Genomic DNA, 22,002 nt, shown 5'->3' on the forward strand with positions numbered 1-22,002 from the left:
CATGGGTGTTCCTCTTCAGCGGTTGGGGGCCACCAGGGGTGGGTCAGGTCCACCACAGCGGGGGGGGTGGTGGGTGGTGGCGCGTCCACTCGGCCGTGGTGGCACCAAGGGGTCAGTGTGTGGTCAGTTTGGTTTGATTGCATTATTGATTTGGAGACTCTAATCGATATCTTCATTGATGATCTGGATGGGGTCACCAAGGTCAGGCTGACCATGGGACTTGATGTCCTCATTGATTTGATATTTTTAATCAATATCTTCATGCATGATCTGGATGAGGTCAGACTGACCATGGGATTTGATATTTTTAATCAATACCTTCATGGATTATCTGGATGAGATCACCGAGGTCAGGCTGACCATGGGACTTGACACCCTCATTGATTTGATATTTTTAATCAATAACTTCATTGAATATTGGATGGGATCAGGCTGACCATGGGACTTGATGCCCTCATTGATTTGATATTTTTAATCAATACCTTCATGGATGATCTGCATGGGGTCACCAAGGTCAGGCGGACCATGGGACTTGATGCCTTCATTGATTTGATATTTTTAATCAATACCTTAATGGATGATCTGGATGAGATCAGACTGAGCATGGGACTTGATGTCCTTATTGATTTGATATTTTTAATCAATACCTTCATTGATGATCTGGATGAGATCACCAAGGTCAGGGTGACCGTGGGACTTGATGTCCTTATTGATTTGATATTTTCAATCAATACCTTCATTGATGATCTGCATGGGGTCACCAAGGTCAGGCTGACTGTGGGACTTGATGCCCTCATTGATTTGGTATTTTCAATCAATACCTTCATTGATGATCTGCTTGGGGTCACCGAGGTCAGGCTGGCCGTGGTGGCACCATAAGAAGTTGACCAAGACACAAGAGTGACCTTGGGGTCTCCAGGACCTCCGTGACCTCTGTGACCCGGTGTGGCCCCCTGGGCTTGTCCCCATGTGTCACTGGGGGTACTGGTTTATACTGGGAGGCCCCTCCCGGTGGTCCAGAGGGGCTGGGACGGGGAGGACCCCAGACCCAAGCCCCCCTTCAGCGCCGGACTCTGCCCTGGACAGCCCGAGGGGATGCGGCTGGAGAAGACGGTGAAGATCGTGGAGCTGGACCCGCAGAACAAGGGAGTCAGTGAGTGACACCTCTGGGGACAGGGAGGTGGCTTTGGGACACCTCTGGGGACAGGGAGGTCACACGGTGGAGCAGGGACATCTCTGGGGACAGGGAGGTCACACGGTGGCTTTGGGACATCTCTGGGGACAGGGAGGTCCCACGGTGGGGCTGGGACACCTCTGGGGACAGGGAGGTCCCACGGTGGGGCTGGGACATCTTTGGGGACAGGGAGGTGGCTTTGGGACACCTCTGGGGACAGGGAGGTGGCTTTGGGACACCTCTGGGGACAGGGAGGTCCCACTGTGGCTTTGGGACATCTCTGGGGACAGGGAGGTCCCATGGTGGCTTTGGGACACCTCTGGGGACAGGGAGGTCTCACGGTGGTTTTGGGACACCTTTGGGGACAGGGAGGTCCCACGGTGGCTTTGGGACATCTGGAGGCATCAAGGAGGCCCCTCCAAGCTCAGGTTTGGGACAACTTGGAGGACAAGGGACATCCCACCACGGAACTGGGACATCTCAAGGGACAAGGGACACCTTGGCGTGGGGTGGGGCTGGGTCACCTCAGGGGAGGATTTGGGGTCACCACGCCCACCCCACCCCACAGACGGGGTGCAGGAGGAGCGGGTGAAGGCCGCGGACCTCTCGGACATCGTCCCCAACACCGAGTCGGAGACCAAAGTCAGCATCCAGGGTGAGCACCACGGAGAGGACACCTGGGGACAACCTGGTGGGGGACAGGTGGGACATCTGGAGGGTGACACGTCCTCCCCTGGCCCAGGCAACCCCGTGTCCATCATCGTGGAGAAGGCCATCGACGGGGCCAAGCTGAAGCACCTGATCGTGACGCCGTCGGGCTGTGGGGAGCAGAACATGATCTCCATGACGCCCACGGTCATCGCCGTCCACTACCTGGACAGCACCCAGCAGTGGGAGACCTTCGGCATCGACCGCCGGGCCGGCGCCATCGAGCTGATCCGGAAAGGTGGGAACGGCTCCGACAGCGAGGGAACGGCACCGACAGGGGTGGGAATGGCAACAGAAGGGGTGGGAATGGCCTCAAAATGGTGGGAGCGGCACCAGAAGGGAGGGAATGGCCCCAAAAGGGGTGGGACGGGCAACAAAAGGGGTGGGAATGGCAACAAAAGTGGTGGGAATGGCACCAAAATGGTGGGAACGGCCCCAGAATGGTGGGATGTCCTCAAAATGGTGGGAATGGCCTCAAAGTGGTGGGAACGGCACCAGGATGGTGGGAATGGCCTCAAAATGGTGGGAATGGCGCCAAAAGGGAGGGAACGGCACCAAAATGGTGGGAATGTCTTCAAAATGGTGGGAACGGCACCAAAAGGGAGGGAACGGCACCAAAAGGGGTGGGATGTCCTCAAAATGGTGGGAAAGGCACCAAAATGGTGTGAATGGCCCCAGAATGGTGGGAATGGCCTGAAAGTGGTGGGAACGGCCCCAAAAGGAGTGGGACGGGCAACAAAAGTAGTGCGAATGGTCTCAAAAGGGGTGGGAACGGCACCAAAAGTGGTGGGAATGTCCTCAAAATGGTGGGAACGGCACCAAAAGTGGTGGGAACGGCACCAGGATGGTGGGATGTCCTCAAAATGGTGGGAATGGCACCAAAAGGTGTGCGATTGGCAGCAAAAGTGGTGGGAATGGCCTCAAAATGGTGGGAATGGACCCAGAATGGTGGGATGTCCTCAGAATGGTGAGAATGGTCTCAAAGTGGTGGGAATGGCACCAAAAGGGAGGGAACGGCAACAAAAGTGGTGGGACGGGCAACAAAAGTGGTGGGAATGGCCTCAAAATGGTGGGAACAGCCTCAAAGTGGTGTGAATGGCCCCAGAATGGTGGGATGTCCTCAAAATGGTGGGAACGGCACCAAAAGTGGTGGGAATGGCCCTAGGATGGTGGGATGTCCTCAAAATGGTGGGAACAGCCTCAAAATGGTGGGAATGTCCTCAGAATGGTGGGAATGGCACCGAAAGTGGTAGGAATGTCCTCAAAATGGTGGGAACGGCACCAAAATGGTGGGAACAGCCCCAGAATAGTGGGATGTCCTCAAAATGGTGGGAATGGCCTCAAAGTGGTGGGAATGTCCTCAGAATGGTGGGAATGTCCTCAGAATGATGGAAATGGCACCAAAAGTGGTGGGAATGACCTCAAAATGGTGGGATGTCCTCAAAATGGTGGGAATGGCCTCAAAGTGGTGGGAATGGCACCAAAAAGTGGTGGGATGGGCAACAAAAGTGGTGGGAATGTCCTCAAAATGGTGGGAAGAGCACCAAAATGGTGGGAACGGCCCCAGAATGGTGGGATGTCCTCAAAATGGTGGGAATGGCCTCAAAATGGTGGGAACGGCACCAAAAGTGGTGGGAACAGCCTCAAAGTGGTGGGAATGGCCTCAAAATGGTGGGAACGGCACCAAAATGGTGGGAACGGCCCCAGAATAGTGGGATGTCCTCAAAATGGTGGGAATGTCCTCAGAATGGTGGGAATGTCCTCAGAATAGTGGGATGTCCTCAAAATGGTGGGAATGGCCTCAAAGTGGTGGGAACGGCACCAAAAAGTGGTGGGACGGGCAACAAAAGTGGTGGGAATGTCCTCAAAATGGTGGGAACGGCACCAAAATGGTGGGAATGCCATCAAAATGGTGGGAGTGTTCTCAAAATGGTGGGAACAGCACAAAAAATGGTGGGAATGTCATCAAAGTGGTGGGAATGGCCTCAGAATGGTGGGAATTGCACCAAAAGTGGTGGGAATGCCATCAAAGTGGTGGGAATGTCCTCAGAACGGCGGGAATGGTCCTGAAAGTGGTAGGAGTGTCCTCAAAATTGTGGGAACGGCCTCAAAAGTGTGGAAATGTCCTCAGAAGCGGTGGGAATGTCCCTCGGTGTCCTCTCTCGGGTCACAGAAGGTCCCTATCATCCGAGGCGCTGCAGAAGGTCGCTCCTCTGGAGGTGACCTGGGTTGGGTGACACCAGTTTGGGGTTTCCAGAGTTACTGGTGTGCACTGGGAGGGGCTCCAGAGTGGGTTGGTGGCCTGAGGGTTCCTCAGCTTGGGGGGCTGCTCTTTGTGTTGGCCAACGGCTGGAGGACATTGGTGGCCTGAAGCCACCACCAGCTACCCCATGTGTTGGCCAACAGTTGGAGGACATTGGTGGCCTGAAGCCATCCCTCAGGTTGACCAATGGTTGGAGGCCATTGGTGGCCTGAAGCCATCCCTCAGGTTGACCAACAGTTGGAGGCCATTGGTGGCCTGAATCCCCTCATGTTGACCAACAGTTGGAGGACATTGGTGGCCTGAGGCCCCCCCTCACATTGACCAATAGTTGGAGGCCATTGGTGGCCTGAAGCCACCACTGACCACTCCTCATGTTGACCAACGGTTGGAGGCCATTGGTGGCCTGAATCCCCTCATGTTGACCAACTGTTGGAGGCCATTGGTGGCCTGAAGCTATCACTGGCCACCCCTCATGTTGGCCAATGGTTGGAGGCCATTGGTGGCCTGAAGCCATCCCTCATGTTGGCCAATGGTTGGAGGCCATTGGTGGCCTGAAGCCATCATTGGCCACCTCTCATGTTGACCAATGGTTGGAGGCCATTGGTGGCCTGAGGCCATCCCTTGCATTGACCAACAGTTGGAGGCCATTGGTGGCCTGAAGCCATCATTGGCCACCCCTCATGTTGACCAACGGTTGGAGGCCATTGGTGGCCTGAAGCCCACCCAGGCCACCCCTGGCGTTGACCACTGGCCATCTCCTCGCAGGTTACACCCAACAGTTGGCCTACCGCAAGCCCGACAACTCCTACGCCGCCTTCATCAACCGCCCCTCCAGCACCTGGTGAGGGACCTGCCACCACCACCGCCACCACCCAGCCCAGGTGTCACGGCCAGGTGTGACCCTCAGGTGTCCCCATGCCCAGGCTGACCGCCTACGTGGTGAAGGTGTTCGCCATGGCCAGGAAGCTGACGGACATCGAGCACGGCGAGATCTGCGGCCCCATCAAGTGGCTCATCCTCAACAAGCAGAAGCCGGACGGGGTCTTCCAGGAGGACGCGCCCGTTCTACAGAAGGAGATGATGGTAGGGGGACACCTCAACCCTGTCACTGCTGGGGTCCGAAGCTGGAGGAGGGTGGGAGGGTTTGTGTGAAGGTGTGGTGAACTTTGGGTGTTCCTTGGAGTTTTCGGGGTGAAGGTCAGGTGAATTTCAGGAATTTGTTGAGTGTTCCTTGGGTGAAGTTTGGGTGGTTTTGAGGTGTTCCTTGGGTGAAGTTTGGATAGTTTTTGGGTGTTCCTTAAATGGTTTTTGGATGTTCCTTGGGCATTCCTGGAATGAAGGTCAGGTGAACCTCAGGAATTCTTTGAGTGTTCCTTGGATGAAGTTTGAGTGGTTTTTGGGTGTTCCTTGGGTGGTTTTTGGGTGTTTTTAAATGGTTTTTGGGTGTTCCTTGGAGTTTTCTGGGGTGAAGGTCAGGTGAACCTCAGGAATTCGTTGAGTGTTCCTTGGTTGAAGTTTGGGTGGTTTTTGGGTGTTCCTTGGGTGGTTTTTGGGTTTTCCTTGGGCATTCCTGGAATGAAAGTCAGGTGAACCTCAGGAATTCGTTGAGTGTTCCTTGGGTGATGTTTGAGTGGTTTTTAAGTGTTCCTTGTGTGGTTTTTGGGTGTTCCTTGGGCGTTCCTGGTGTGAAGGTCAGGTGAACCTCAGGAATTCGTTGAGTGTTCCTTGGGTGAAGTTTGGGTGGGTTTTGGGTGTTCCTTGGGTGGTTTTTGGGTGTTCCTTGGGTGGTTTTTGGGTGTTCCTTGGACCTTCCTGGGATGAAGGTCAGGTGAAGGTCAAACATTCCTTGGGTGTTTTTTGGGTGTCCCTTGGGCAAAGTTGGGGTGTCCCTTGATTGTCCCTTGAATGTTCCTCAGGTGAAGGCCAGGTGAAGGTCAGATTCCCTTTGGGTGTCCCTTGGGTGACATTTGAGTGTCCCTTGATTGTCCCTTGGGGGTTCCTCACCTGAACGTCACCTGAAGTTCAGGTGAAGCTCAGATACCCTTTGGGTGTCTCTTGGGTGAAGTCTGGATGTCCCTTGGGTGTTCTATGGGTGTCCCTCACCTGAAGTTCAGGTGAAGGTCAGATTCCCTTTGGGTGTCCCTTGGGTGACATTTGAGTGTCCCTTGAGTGTCCCTTGATTGTCCCTTGGGTCTTCCTCACCTGAAGGTCAGGTGAAGATCAGGTGAAGTCAGGTGAAAGTCAAGTGAAGGTCAGATTCCCTTTGGGGGTTCCCTTGGGTGACATTTGAGTGTCCCTTGGGTGACATTTGAGTGTCCCTTGGACGTTCCTCACCTGAAGGTCAGGTGAAGGTCAGATTCCCTTTGGGTGTTCCTTGGGTGACATTTGAGTGTCCCTTGAGTGTCCCTTGATTGTCCCTTGGGTGTTCCTCACCTGAAGGTCAGGTGAAAGTCAGGTGAAGGTCAGATGAAGTCAAGTGAAGGTCAGATTCCCTTTGGGTGTCCCTTGGCTGTCCCTTGGCTGTCCCTCAGACCGGTCACGGACAGATCCTCGGAATGAGCTGCTGGTGGACCATCGAGCTCTTGGAAAACCCCAATCCCGAGGTTTTTTCCCTCTTTTTCATCCCACAGGGAGGCTACCAAGGCGCCGAGCCGGAGGTGTCCCTCACCGCCTTCGTCCTCATCGCCCTGGAGGAGGCGCGGGACACCTGCAAGGACCACGTCAACGTGAGTGACCCCACCTGGGGACAGGTGGCATTCCTGAGGCACCAGACCATTCCGGAAGCCACCTGAGGTGCCAAATTCTCCATCCTTGGTTCCCAGAGCTTGGACGACAGCATCAACAAGGCGGCCGGGTTCCTGGCGCGGCGCTACGAGCAGCTGGCCCGGCCCTACACGGTGGCCCTGGCGTCCTACGCGCTGGCCCTGGCCGGGAAGCTCCAGAGCGAGAGGATCCTCATGAGGTTCTCCAAAGGTGACACATCAACAGGGGTCAAATTGGGGTGAAAGGAGGTGGGTTTGGGTCATCGTGAGGTTCTCCAAAGGTGACACATCAACAGGGGTCAAATTGGGGTGAAAGGACCTGGGTTTGGGTCATCGTGAGGTTCTCCAAAGGTGACGTCTCAAGAGGGGTCAAATTGGGGTGAAAGTTGGTGGGTTTGGGTCATCAGGAGGTTCTCCAAAGGTGACGTCTCAAGAGGGGTCAAATTGGGGTGAAAGGAGGTGGGTTTGGGTCATCGTGAGGTTCTCCAAAGGTGACGTCTCAAGAGGGGTCAAATTGGGGTGAAAGGAGGTGGGTTTGGGTCATCGTGAGGTTCTCCAAAGGTGACATCTCAAGAGGGGTCAAATTGGGGTGAAAGGAGGTGGGTTTGGGTCCTTGTGAGGTTCTCCAAAGGTGACGTCTCAAGAGGGGTCAAATTGGGGTGAAAGGAGGTGGGTTTGGATCCTCATGAGGTTCTCCAAAGGTGACACCAAACCTAGGGTGTATATTGGTCTAAATTGGGGTGAAAGGAGGTGGGTTTGGGTCATCATGATGTTCTCCAAAGGTGACGTCTCAAGAGGGGTTAAAATTGGGGTGAAAGGAGGTGGGTTTGGGTCATCACAAGGTTCTCCAAAGGTGACATCTCAAGAGGGGTTAAAATTGGGGTAAAAGGAGGTGGGTTTGGGTTCCCATGAGGTTCTCCAAAGGTGACATCTCAACAGGGGTTAAAATTGGGGTGAAAGGAGGTGGGTTTGGGTCATCGTGAGGTTCTCCAAAGGTGACGCCTCAAGAGGGGTTAAAATCGGGGTGAAAGGAGGTGGGTTTGGGTCATCACGAGGTTCTCCAAAGGTGATGCCTCAAGAGGGCTTAAAATTGGGGTGAAAGGAGGTGGGTTTGGGTCATCACGAGGTTCTCCAAAGGTGATGCCTCAAGAGGGCTTAAAATTGGGGTGAAAGGAGGTGGGTTTGGGTCATCGTGAGGTTCTCCTAAGGTGACATCTCAAGTAGGATTAAAATTGGGGTGAAAGGAGGTGGGTTTGGGTCATCACAAGGTTCTCCAAAGGTGACATCTCAAGAGGGGTTAAAATTGGGGTAAAAGGAGGTGGGTTTGGGTTCCCATGAGGTTCTCCAAAGGTGACATCTCAACAGGGGTTAAAATTGAGGTGAAAGTTGGTGGGTTTGGGTCATCATGATGTTCTCCAAAGGTGACGTCTCAAGAGGGGTTAAAATTGGGGTGAAAGGAGGTGGGTTTGGGTCATCACGAAGTTCTCCAAAGGTGATATCTCAAGTAGGATTAAAATTGGGGTGAAAGGAGGTGGGTTTGGGTCATCGTGAGGTTATCTAAGATGACACCAAACATAGGGTGGAAATTGGTCAAAATTGGGGTGAAAGGAGGTGGGTTTGGGTCATCACGAGGTTCTCCAAAGGTGACGTCACAAGAGGGGTCAAATTGGGGTGAAAGGAGGTGGGTTTGGGTTCCCATGAGGTTCTCCAAAGGTGACATCTCAACAGGGGTCAAATTGGGGTGAAAGGAGGTGGGTTTGGGTCATCGTGAGGTTCTCCAAAGGTGATGTCTCAAGAGGGGTTAAAATTGGGGTGAAAGGAGGTGGGTTTGGGTCCTCTTGAGGTTCTCCAAAGCTGGTTTTGGGTCCTCCTGAGCGTCTCCTGAACTGAATCCTCCCCTAGGGCTGGAATTTGGGGTCAGGGGAGGTGGTTTTGGGTCCTCCTGACGTTCTCCAAGGTGACACCTCACCTTGGGGTTAAAAGGGAGGAAATTGGGGTCAGAGGAGGTGGTTTTGGGTCCTCCTGAGCATCTCCAGAACTGAACCCTCACCCAGGGCTGGAATTTGGGGTCAGGGGAGGTGGTTTTGGGTCCTCCTGAGCATCTCCAGAACTGAATCCTCACCCAGGGCTGGAATTTGGGGTCAGGGGAGGTGGTTTTGGGTCCTCCTGAGCTCCTCCAGAACCGTTTTTGGCCCCTCCTGAGATCACGCCTCGCCCGGCGCTGTCCTTTGTGGCCGGGCCGAGGTGGCCGTGGGTGTCCCCGCGGGTGGCCGAAGGTGTCCCCGATGTCCCCGCAGGTGGGGCCAGCTGGGAGGAGCGCAACGCCCACACCTACAACATCGAGGGCACGTCCTACGCGCTGCTGGCCCTGCTGCAGATGAAGAAGGCCGAGCTGGCCGGGCCGGTGGTGCGGTGGCTGGCCCGGCAGAACTACTACGGAGGGGGCTACGGCTCCACCCAGGTGGGACACGGGACACGCCCGGCCACCCGCGGGGACACCGGGGGCGCCTGGTGGCGCTGGGGGGGACAGGGGTGGGCGCTGTCATTTTGGGGACGGCTCGGGTGGCACCGGAGCCCGAGGTCACTCAGAAGAGTTTGGGGATGCTGCAGGTGATGTCCCCAGGCTCTGGTGACACTGGTGTCCCCTCAAGGCCACCCAGGAGACCTTGTGGGTTCTCCACTCAGTGTCCCCAAGCCCTGGTGACACCACTGTCCCCTCAGGCCACCCAGGAGTCCTTGTGGGCTCTCCAGCCAGTGTCCCCAAGCCCTGGTGACCCTGATGTCCCCTCAAGGCCTCTCAGAAGACTGGGTTCTCCACCCAGTGTCCCCAAGCCGTGGTGACCCTGACGTCCCTTCAGACCACCCAGGAGTCCTTGTGGGCTCTCCACCCAGTGTCCCCAAGCCATGGTGACCCCACTGTCCCCTCAGGCCACCATCCTGGTGTTCCAAGCGCTGGCCCAGTACACACAGCTGGTGTCCCCAAGCCCTGGTGACCCTCATGTCCCCTCAAGGCCACCCAGGAGACCTTGTGGGCTCTCCAGCCAGTGTCCCCAAGCCCTGGTGACACCATTGTCCCCTCAGGCCACCCAGGAACCCTTGTGGGTTCTCCACCCTGTGTCCCCAAGCCATGGTGACACCACTGTCCCCTCAGGCTACCATCCTGGTGTTCCAAGCGCTGGCCCAGTACCAGGTGGTGTCCCCAAGCCCTGGTGACCCCGCTGTCCCCTCAGGCCACCCCAGTGTCCCCAAGCCCTGGTGACCCCGCTGTCCCCTCAGGCCACCATCCCAGAGTTCCAAGTGCTGGCCCAGCACCAGGTGGACACACAGCTGGTGTCCCCAAGCCCTGGTGACAGTGATGTCCCCTCAAGGCCACCCAGGAGTCCTTGTGGGCTCTCCACTCAGTGTCCCCAAGGCCTGGTGACACCACTGTCCCCTCAGGCCACCCAGGAGCCCTTGTGGGTTCTCCACCCAGTGTCCCCAAGCCCTGGTGACACCACTGTCCCCTCAGGCCACCATCCTGGTGTTCCAAGCGCTGGCCCAGTACCAGGTGGACACACAGCTGCTGTCCCCAAGCCATGGTGACACCACTGTCCCCTCAGGCCACCCAGGAGCCCTTGTGGGCTCTCCAGCCAGTGTCCCCAAGCCATGGTGACACCATTGTCCCCTCAGGCCACCCAGGAGTTCTTGTGGGCTCTCCACCCAGTGTCCCCAAGCCCTGGTGACCCCGCTGTCCCCTCAGGCCACCATCCTGGTGTTCCAAGCGCTGGCCCAGTACCAGGTGGCGGCGCAGGACAAGGAGCAGCTGGAGCTGGACGTGTCGGTGCTGCTGCCGCGCCGCGCCAGCCCCATCAAATACCGCATCGAGAACCGCAACGCGCTGGTGGCGCGCTCCGCCGAGGTACCCACCTGGGCCTGGCACCTGAACCTGAACCTGGCACCTGAACCTGAACCTGGCACCTGTCCCTGGCACCTGAACCTGTCCCTGGCACCTGTCCCTGACACCTGTCCTTGTCCCTGTAACTGTCTCTGGCACCTGTACCCTGGCACCTGAACCTGTCCCTGTCACCTGTCCTTAGCACCTGTCCCTGTCACCTGTCCCCTGGCACCTGTCCCTGCCCCTGTCACCTGTCCCTGTCACCTGTCCCTGCCCCTGTCACCTGTCCCTGTCCCTGGCACCTGCCCCTGTCACCTGTCCCTGTCACCTGTCCCTGTTCCTGTCACCTATCCCTGTCACCTGTCCCCTGGCATTGTCACCTGGCACTGTCACCTCAGGTCTCCTCATTGGATAATCCCATCCCATCACCACGGCCACCATTGTCCCTTCATGTCCCCTCCTGTCCCCTCTGTGTCCTCTCAGGCCTTGGGATGTCCCAGGCTGGCCTTGTCCCCTCCCCTGCTGTGACCTGCAATGTCCTTGTCACCTCCCTGTCCTCCTGATCTCCATGTCCCCTCTGTGTCCTTCAACGCCCCTGTCCCCTCTATCTCTGCAGCCCTGCCACCCCCTCTGTGTCCTGCCTGTCCCCTCCATGTCCCCACACACCCCTGCACCTCTGCCTGTCCCTCCTGGGGACATCACCTCTCCCCTCCCAATGTCCCCTGTGCCCTCCCAATGTCCCCTGTGCCCTCCCAATGTCCCCTCCCAACCTCCCCCATCCCCTCCCAATGTCACCAATGTCCCCTGTCCCCTCCCAATATTCCCTGTCCCCTCCCGATGTCCCCTCTCCCCTCCCAATGTCTCCTGTCCCCTCCCCCTGTCCCCTCCCCATGTCCCCTGTCCCCTCCCCCTGTCCCCTCCCCATGTCCCCTGTCCCCTCCCGCTGTCCCCAACGTCCCTGTCCCCTCCCCCTGTCCCCTCCCCCTGTCCCCTGTCCCCTCCCGCTGTCCCCAACGTCCCTGTCCCCTCCCCCTGTCCCCTCCCCCTGTCCCCTGTCCCCTCCCGCTGTCCCCAACGTCCCTGTCCCCTCCCAATGTCCCCGGTCCCCTCCCGATGTCCCCTGTCCCCTCTCAATGTCCCCTCCCCATGTCCCCTGTCCCCTCCCCATGTTCCCAGTCCCCTCCCCCTGTCCCCTCCCCCTGTCCCCTGTCCCCTCCCGCTGTCCCCAACGTCCCTGTCCCCTCAGACCAAGGAGAACGAGGACTTCACGGTCAAGGCCGAGGGCGTGGGCAAGGGGACAATGACAGTGGTGACCGTGTACCACGCCAAGGTCCCCGAGAGCGATGACAAATGTGACAAGTTCCACCTGAGCGTGGACGTGCAGGACGTCAGCAAGGGTGGGTCCCCAACTGTCCCCTCCCTGTCCTCGCGGTGTCACCCCCAGCCCCGCCCCGTGTCCCCTCTGTGTGTGCCCCGTGTCACCTTCGATGTCACCTCGGTGTCCCCACCCAGGCAGGGAAGAGGAGGACATCATCAGGACTGTCAAGATCAACATCTGCACCAGGTGGGGACAGTGGGGACAGTGGGGACAGTGGGGACAGTGGGGATAGTGGGGACACTGGGGACACTGGGGACATTGGGGACATTGGGGACAGTGGGGACAGTGGGGACATTGGGGACATTGGGGACATTGGGGACATTGGGGACAGTGGGGACAGTGGGGACAGTGGGGACACTGGGGACACTGGGGACAGTGGGGACAGTGGGGACAGTGGGGACACTGGGGACAGTGGGGACACTGGGGACAGGGGGGACAGTGGGGACAGTGGGGACATTGGGGACAGTGGGGACAGTGGGGACATTGGGGACATTGGGGACAGTGGGGACAGTGGGGACAGTGGGGACACTGGGGACAGTGGGGACACTGGGGACTGTGGGGACACTGGGGACAGTGGGGACATTGGGGACACTGGGGACATTGGGGACAGGGGGAACACTGGGGACACTGGGGATATTGGTGACATTGGGGACAGTGGGGACACTGGGGACAGTGGGGACAGTGGGGACACTGGGGACACTGGGGACGTTGGGGACAGGGGGAACACTGGGGACAGTGGGGACATTGGAGTCTTTGGGGACATTGAGGACAGTGGGGACACTGGGGACACTGGGGACAGTGGGGACAGGGAGGGGGTGTTGGGGACAGGGACATGGGAAAAAGGATAGGGACACTGGGGACACTGGGGACATTGGGGACATTGGGGACAGTGGGGACAGCAGGGACTGGGAGAAGGGGAGGGAGGGACATTGGGGACAAGGAGGAAAATGGGGACATTGGGGACATTGGGGACAGGGAGGAAAATGGGGACATTGGGCACAGGGACATCGGGGAGAGGATGGGGACATTGGGGACAGGGTGGGGAATGGGGTGGAGGGGTACTGGGGACATTGGGGACACTGGGGACATTGGGGACAGGGACATCGGGGAGAGCATGGGGACACTGGGGACATTGGGGACATTTGGGGACAGGGTGGGGAATGGGGTGGAGGGACACTGGGGACACTGGGGACACTGGGGACACTGGGGACAAAAAGCACTCCCCTTGTCCCATGGGGGCGTTGGGGACAGGGGGGAGGGGACGCTGGGGACACTGCAGGGGTGGGGACAGGGCCAGGTGGGGGTGGCCTCAGCTGTGTCCCCACAGGTACCTGGACACCGTGGATGCCACCATGTCCATCCTGGACGTGTCCATGCTCACGGGCTTCTCGCCGGACCTGCAGGACCTCAGGAGGGTCAGTGCGGGGACAGGGGACAGCCAGGGGACACTGAGGGGACATTGTGGGGACATGGGGACACTGTGGGGACACTGTGGGGACATGGGAACACTGCAGGGACACTGTGGGGACATGGGAACACCGAGGGGACCTGGGGACACTGTGGGGACACAGGGACATTGTGGGGACACTGTGGGGACATGGGGACACTGCGGGGACACTGTGGGGACATGGGGACATTGTGGGGACATGGGGACACTGAAGGGGGATGGGGACACTGAAGGGGGATGGGGACACGCAAGGACATGGGGACACTGAGGGGACACGGGGACACTGCGGGGACACTGCGGGGACACGGGGACATTGTGGGGACATGGGGACACTGAGGGGACATGGGGACACTGAGGGGACATGGGGACACTGAGGGAACACTGTGGGGACACTGCGGGGACATGGGGACACTGAGGGGACACCGCGGGGACATGGGGACACTGCAGGGACATGGGGACACTGAGGGGGGATGGGGACACTGAGGGGACACCGCGGGGACATGGGGACACTGAGGGGACACTGCGGGGACACAGGGACACCGCGGGGACACTGCGGGGACATGGGGACACTGAGGGGACACTGAGGAGGGATGGGGACACACAGGGACATGGGGACACTGAGGGGACACCGGGTGGGGGACAGGGGGACACCAGAGGGCGTGGGGACAAAGCCAGGGGACCCCGTGTCTTTGTGCCATCATGCGCCACCGTGTCCCCTCGCTGCCACACGTGCGTCCTTGTGTCCCCATGTCCTTGTTGTCCCCGCACTCCCCCATGTCCCGGTGTCCCCTGTGCCTGTGTCCCTGCTGTCCCCGCTGTCCCCTGTCCCTGGTGCCACTCTGTCCCCGCTGTCCCCCGTGTCCCTCTGTCCCTGCTGTCCCTGGTGTCACTCTGTCCCCACTGTCCCTGCTGTCCCTGGTGCCACACAGTCCCTGGTGTCACTCTCTCCCTGCTGTCCCCGCTGTCCCTGGTGTCACTCTGTCCCTGCTGTCCCCTGTGTCACGCTGTCCCTGGTGTCCCCACGGGCCCTGTGTCACGCTGTCCCCACTGTCCCCACTGTCCCTGCTGTCCCCTCTGTCCCTGGTGTCACACTGTCCCCTCTGTCCCTGCTGTCACGCTGTCCCCTCTGTCCCCAATGTCACTCTGTCCCCAATGTCACGCTGTCCCCTCTGTCCCCGCTGTCCCCGGTGTCACTGTCTCCCCTCTGTCACCGCTGTCCCCAATGTCACTCTGTCCCCAATGTCACTCTGTCCCCGCTGTCCCCACTGTCACTCTGTCCCCTCTGTCACCGCTGTCCCCACTGTCACTCTGTCCCCAATGTCACACTGTCCCCGCTGTCCCCGCTGTCCCCAATGTCACTCTGTCCCTAATGTCCCTGCTGTCCCTGGTGTCACGCTGTCCCCACTGTCACTCTGTCCCCACTGTCACTCTGTCCCCACTGTCACACTGTCCCCTCTGTCCCCACTGTCCCCAATGTCACGCTGTCCCCTCTGTCCCCGCTGTCACTCTGTCCCCGCTGTCACTCTGTCCCCACTGTCACTCTGTCCCCGATGTCACACTGTCACTCTGTCCCCAATGTCACACTGTCCCCGCTGTCCCCGCTGTCCCCAATGTCACGCTGTCCCCTCTGTCCCCGCTGTCCCCAGCTGTCACTCTGTCCCCAATGTCACGCTGTCCCCTCTGTCCCCACTGTCCCTGCTGTCCCTGGTGTCACTCTGTCCCCTCTGTCCCCGCTGTCCCCGCTGTCACTCTGTCCCTGGTGTCACACTGTCCCCACTGTCACTCTGTCCCCAATGTCACGCTGTCCCCTCTGTCCCCGCTGTCCCCACTGTCACACTGTCCCCACTGTCACACTGTCCCCGCTGTCCCCGCTGTCCCCACTGTCACTCTGTCCCCAATGTCCCGCTGTCCCCGCTGTCCCCAGCTGTCCGAGGGCGTGGACAGGTACATCTCCAAGTTCGAGCTGGACCAGGACAAAGAGCGGAGCAACGTCGTCATTTACCTGGACAAGGTGGGGACACTGGGGACACTGGGGACACGGGGTGGGGACAGCACTGGGGTGGGGGCAGGGACAGGGACGGGACAATGACAAGGTGGGACAGGGAGAGGACAGGATGGGGACGGGGTGGGGACAAGATGGGACAGGGACAGGATGGGACAGGGATGGGGACAAGATGGGACAGGGACAGGATGGGACAGGGGTGGGGACAAGATGGGACAGGATGGGACAGGGATGGGGACAGGATGGGGACAGGGATGGGGACAGGATGGGACAGGGACAGGATGGGACAGGGATGGGGACAAGATGGGACAGGGACAGGATGGGACAGGGATGGGGACAAGATGGGACAGGGACAGGATGGGGACGGGGTGGGGACAGGATGGGACAGGGACAGGATGGGACAGGGGTGGGGACAAGATGGGACAGGATGGGACAGGGATGGGGACAGGATGGGGACAGGGATGGGGACAGGATGGGACAGGGACAGGATGGGACAGGGATGGGGACAAGATGGGACAGGGACAGGATGGGACAGGGACCAAGATGGAGTTGGGGACATGAGCAGGGACAGGAGGGTGACAGGTGTGATGATGAAGGTGGGGACACAGGGGACATTGGGGACAGGAGAGACATGGGGACAAGATGGGACAGGAATGTGAGAGGACAGGGACAGGACAGGGACAAGGTGGGGGGACAGGGACAGGGCAGGGACAGGGATCAGGATGGAGCTGGGGACATGGGCAGGGACAGGGCTGTGACAGGGACACAGCTGGGGACAGGGGTGGTGACAGCGACAGCCTCAAGGTGGTGACAAGGACAGGGATGGGTGGGGACAGCTCGGGGACGTGGCTGGGGACAGGACTGGGGGCACTGAGGGGGTGGCTTGCAGCCTGAGTGCCACCCCATGTCCCCTGTCCCTGTCCCCTGTCCCCTGTCTCCGTGCTGTCCCTGTCCCCTGTTCCTGTCCCTGTCCCCCTGTCCCTGTCCCTGTCCCTGTCCCTGTCCCCGTCCCTGTCCCTGTCCCCGTCCCCTGTCCCTGTCCCTGTCCCTGTCCCTGTCCCCGTGCTGTCCCTGTCCCTGTCCCCTGTCCCTGTCCCGTGTCCCCTGTCCCTGTCCCCTGTCAATGTCCCTGTCCCCGTCCCTGTCCCTATCCCTGTCCCTGTCCCTGTCCCTGTCCCTGTCCCCATGCTGTCCCTGTCCCTGTCCCTGTCCCCTGCTGTCCCCAGGTGTCACACAGGGCCCAGGAATGTTTCGCCTTCAAGGCCCACCAGAGGTTCCAGGTGGGGCTGATCCAGCCGGCGGCCGTGAGCGTCTACAGCTACTACAGCATCGGTGTGTCATTGTCACTGTCATTGTCATTGTCATTGTCACTGTGTCACTGTGTCACTGTGTCACTGTGTCACTGTGTCACTGTCAGCGTCTACAGCTACTACAGCATCGGTGTGTCACTATCACTGTCACTGTCATTGTCATTGTCACTGTCATTGTCATTGTCACTGTGTCACCGTGAGCGTCTACAGCTACTACAGCATCGGTGTGTCACTGTCACTGTCATTGTCATTGTCATTGTCATTGTCATTGTCATTGTCACTGTCATTGTCACTGTGTCACTGTCAGCGTCTACAGCTACTACAGCATCGGTGTGTCATTGTCACTGTCATTGTCATTGTCATTGTCATTGTCATTGTCATTGTCATTGTGTCACTGTGTCACTGTCAGCGTCTACAGCTACTACAGCATCGGTGTGTCATTGTCATTGTCACTGTCATTGTCACTGTCATTGTCATTGTCATTGTCACTGTGTCACCGTGAGCGTCTACAGCTACTACAGCATCGGTGTGTCACTGTCACAGTCACTGTCATTATCATTGTCATTGTCATTGTCACTGTGTCACCGTGAGCGTCTACAGCTACTACAGCATCGGTGTGTCACTGTCACTGTCACTGTCACTGTCATTGTCACTGTGTCACTGTGTCACTGTCACTGTCAGCGTCTACAGCTACTACAGCATCGGTGTGTCACTGTCATTGTCATTGTCATTGTCATTGTCATTGTCATTGTCATTGTCACTGTGTCACTGTGTCACTGTCACTGTGTCACTGTCAGCGTCTACAGCTACTACAGCATCGGTGTGTCATTGTCACTGTCACTGTCACTGTCATTGTCATTGTCACTGTGTCACTGTGTCACTGTCACTGTCACTGTCATTGTCACTGTCACTGTCACTGTGTCACCGTGAGCGTCTACAGCTACTACAGCATCGGTGTGTCATTGTCACTGTCACTGTCACTGTCACTGTGTCACTGTCACTGTGTCACTGTCACTGTCAGTGTCACTGTCACTGTCATTGTCACTGTCATTGTCACTGTGTCACTGTCAGCGTCTACAGCTACTACAGCATCGGTGTGTCATTGTCACTGTCACTGTCATTGTCATTGTCATTGTCATTGTCATTGTGTCACTGTCACTGTCACTGTCACTGTCACTGTCATTGTCATTGTCACTGTGTCACTGTGTCACTGTCAGCATCTACAGCTACTACAGCATCGGTGTGTCATTGTCACTGTCACTGTCATTGTCATTGTCATTGTCATTGTCACTGTGTCACTGTCAGCATCTACAGCTACTACAGCATCGGTGTGTCATTGTCACTGTCACTGTCACTGTCACTGTGTCACTGTCACTGTGTCACTGTCACTGTCACTGTCACTGTCACTGTCATTGTCACTGTCACTGTGTCACTGTGTCACTGTCAGCGTCTACAGCTACTACAGCATCGGTGTGTCACTGTCATTGTCATTGTCATTGTCATTGTCATTGTCATTGTCACTGTCACTGTGTCACTGTCAGCGTCTACAGCTACTACAGCATCGGTGTGTCACTGTCACTGTCACTGTCATTGTCATTGTCACTGTCATTGTCACTGTGTCACTGTCAGCATCTACAGCTACTACAGCATCGGTGTGTCACTGTCACTGTCATTGTCATTGTCATTGTCACTGTGTCACCGTGAGCGTCTACAGCTACTACAGCATCGGTTGTGTCATTGTCACTGTCACTGTCACTGTCATTGTCATTGTCACTGTGTCACTGTGTCACTGTGTCACCGTGAGCGTCTACAGCTACTACAGCATCGGTGTGTCACTGTCATTGTCATTGTCATTGTCACTGTCATTGTCATTGTCATTGTCATTGTCACTGTGTCACTGTCAGCGTCTACAGCTACTACAGCATCGGTGTGTCACTGTCACTGTCACTGTCACTGTCACTGTCATTGTCATTGTCATTGTCACTGTGTCACTGTCAGCGTCTACAGCTACTACAGCATCGGTGTGTCATTGTCACTGTCATTGTCACTGTCATTGTCACTGTGTCACCGTGAGCGTCTACAGCTACTACAGCATCGGTGTGTCATTGTCATTGTCATTGTCACTGTCATTGTCATTGTCATTGTCACTGTCATTGTCATCGTCATTGTCACTGTCACTGTGTCACCGTGAGCGTCTACAGCTACTACAGCATCGGTGTGTCACTGTCATTGTCATTGTCACTGTCACTGTGTCACTGTGTCACTGTGTCACCGTGAGCATCTACAGCTACTACAGCATCGGTGTGTCATTGTCACTGTCATTGTCACTGTCATTGTCACTGTCATTGTCATTGTCACTGTCATTGTCACTGTTACTGTGTCACTGTCAGCGTCTACAGCTACTACAGCATCGGTGTGTCATTGTCATTGTCATTGTCACTGTCACTGTCATTGTCACTGTCACTGTCACTGTCACTGTCACTGTCATTGTCACTGTCACTGTCACTGTCACTGTCATTGTCACTGTCATTGTCACTGTCACTGTGTCACTGTCAGCGTCTACAGCTACTACAGCATCGGTGTGTCACTGTCACTGTCATTGTCACTGTCACTGTCATTGTCATTGTCATTGTCACTGTCACTGTCACTGTGTCACTGTCAGCGTCTACAGCTACTACAGCATCGGTGTGTCACTGTCACTGTCATTGTCACTGTCACTGTCACTGTCACTGTCATTGTCACTGTCACTGTGTCACTGTGTCACTGTGTCACTGTCAGCATCTACAGCTACTACAGCATCGGTGTGTCATTGTCATTGTCACTGTCCCTGTCACTGTTCCCTCTCTTCCCTACCCTGTCCCTGTCCCTGTCGTCAGTGCCACCCCGGTCACCTGGGTCACCTCTGTCACCTGTGTCCCCATCTCCTTCTGTCCCCCTGGCTGATGTCCCTGCTGTTCCCATGTCCCCTGCTGTCCCTGTGTCCCCCCCACTGTCCCCTGATGTCCCCACTGTCCCCACTGTACCCATGTCCCCTGCTGTCCCCGCTGTCCCCGCTGTCCCCGCTGTCCCCCGCTGTCCCCCGCTGTCCCCATGTCCCCTGCTGTCCCCTCTGTCCCCGCTGTCCCCGCTGTCCCCGCTGTCCCCCACTGTCCCCCGCTGTCCCCCGCTGTCCCCCGCTGTCCCCGCTGTCCCTATGTCCCCTGCTGTCCCCATGTCCCCCGCTGTCCCCCACTGTCCCCGCTGTCCCCGCTGTCCCCGCTGTCCCCTCTGTCCCTGATGTCCCCATATTCCCCGCTGTCCCCTGCTGTCCCCTCTGTCCCCGCTGTCCCTGCTGTCACCTGATGTCCCCACTGTCCCCCGCTGTCCCCGCTGTCCCCGCTGTCCCTGCTGTCCCCTCTGTCCCCTCTGTCCCTGATGTCCCCGTGTCCCCCAGACGATCGCTGCACCCGGTTCTACCACCCGGACAAGGAGGGCGGGAAACTGAACAAGATCTGCCAGGGGGACGTGTGCCGCTGTGCTGAAGGTGACACGGGGACACGGGGACACGGGGGGACACGGGGGGGACACGGGGGGGACACGGGTGGGACACGGGGGGGACACGGGGGGACACGGGGGGGACACGGGGGGGACACGGGGGGGACACGGGGGGACACGGGGGGACACGGGGGGGACACGGGTGGGACACGGGGGGGACACGGGGGGACACGGGGGGGACACGGGGGGGACACGGGGGGACACGTCATGGGCATGGTGGGGACGTTTGCCGCTGCGCCGAAGGTGACACGGGGACACGGGGGGACACGGGGGGGACACGGGGGGACACGGGGGGACACGGGGGGACACGGGGGGACACGTCATGGGCATGGTGGGGACGTTTGCCGCTGCGCCGAAGGTGACACGGGGACACGGGGGGACACGGGGGGGACACGGGGGGACACGGGGGGACACGGGGGGGACACGGGGGGACACGGGGGGGACACGTCACGGGCATGGTGAGGACGTTTGCCGCTGCGCCGAAGGTGACACGGGGACACGGGGGGACACGGGGGGGACACGGGGGGACACGGGGGGGACACGGGGGGGACACGGGGGGGACACGTCATGGCCATGGTGGGACACGTCACGGGCATGGTGGGGACGTTTGCCGCTGCGCCGAAGGTGACACGGGGACACGGGGGGACACGGGTGGGACACGGGGGGACACGGGGGGGACACGGGTGGGACACGGGTGGGACACGGGTGGGACACGGGGGGGACACGTCATGGCCATGGTGGGACACGTCACGGGCATGGTGGGGACGTTTGCTGCTGCGCCGAAGGTGACACGGGGACACGGGGGGGACACGGGGGGGACACGGGGGGACACGGGGGGGACACGTCATGGCCACGGTGGGACACGTCAATGATGAGATGTCACATGTCACCATGATGGGGATGTGTCATGGCCATGGTGGGACATGTCAATGATGAGATGTCACATGTCACCATGATGGGGACGTGTCATGGCCATGGTGGGACACATCACAGTCATGGTGGGACACGTCATGGTCATGGTGGGACACGTCAATGACAAGATGTCACATGTCACCATGATAGGGACATGTCATGGCCATGATGGGACACATCAATGATGAGATGTCACATGTCACCATGATGGGGATGTGTCATGGCCATGGTGGGACACGTCAATGATGAGATGTCACATGTCACCATGATGGGGACATGTCATGGCCATGATGGGACACATCAATGATGAGATGTCACATGTCACCATGATGGGGACATGTTGCTGTGATGAGACATGTCATGGCTGTGGTGGAACACATCACGGTCATGATGGGGACATGTCATGGCCATGATGGGACACATCAATGATGAGATGTCACATGTCACCATGATGGGGATGTGTCATGGCCATGGTGGGACACGTCACAGTCATGGTGGGACACGTCACGGTCATGGTGGGACACGTCAATGATGAGATGTCACATGTCACCATGATAGGGACGTGTCATGGCCATGGTGGGACACGTCATTGATGAGATGTCACGTGTCATGACTGCGATGGGGACACGCCCCTGCCA

The 22,002-nt window shown here is 58.1% G+C and overlaps 1 protein-coding gene across 1 annotated transcript in view; it reads left to right on the forward strand.

Annotated features, from left to right (window-relative positions):
• LOC311164426 (A.superbus venom factor 1-like) overlaps positions 1-22,002 on the forward strand; it is a 64,012-nt gene that overhangs the window by 36,259 nt on the left and 5,751 nt on the right. The window contains exons 22-36 of the mRNA XM_084223880.1: positions 1,087-1,153; positions 1,743-1,829; positions 1,917-2,120; positions 4,911-4,986; positions 5,069-5,228; positions 6,776-6,871; positions 6,968-7,118; positions 9,205-9,368; positions 10,647-10,805; positions 12,028-12,178; positions 12,294-12,345; positions 13,487-13,574; positions 15,531-15,617; positions 16,835-16,940; positions 20,352-20,441. Coding sequence (XP_084080006.1) covers positions 1,087-1,153; positions 1,743-1,829; positions 1,917-2,120; positions 4,911-4,986; positions 5,069-5,228; positions 6,776-6,871; positions 6,968-7,118; positions 9,205-9,368; positions 10,647-10,805; positions 12,028-12,178; positions 12,294-12,345; positions 13,487-13,574; positions 15,531-15,617; positions 16,835-16,940; positions 20,352-20,441 — 1,738 coding nt within the window. The remainder of the gene's footprint in view (positions 1-1,086; positions 1,154-1,742; positions 1,830-1,916; positions 2,121-4,910; positions 4,987-5,068; positions 5,229-6,775; positions 6,872-6,967; positions 7,119-9,204; positions 9,369-10,646; positions 10,806-12,027; positions 12,179-12,293; positions 12,346-13,486; positions 13,575-15,530; positions 15,618-16,834; positions 16,941-20,351; positions 20,442-22,002) is intronic.

The sequence above is a fragment of the Fringilla coelebs genome (genome assembly GCF_963513975.1).
Source record: "Fringilla coelebs genome assembly, chromosome: 32".
NCBI lineage: Eukaryota > Metazoa > Chordata > Aves > Passeriformes > Fringillidae > Fringilla > Fringilla coelebs.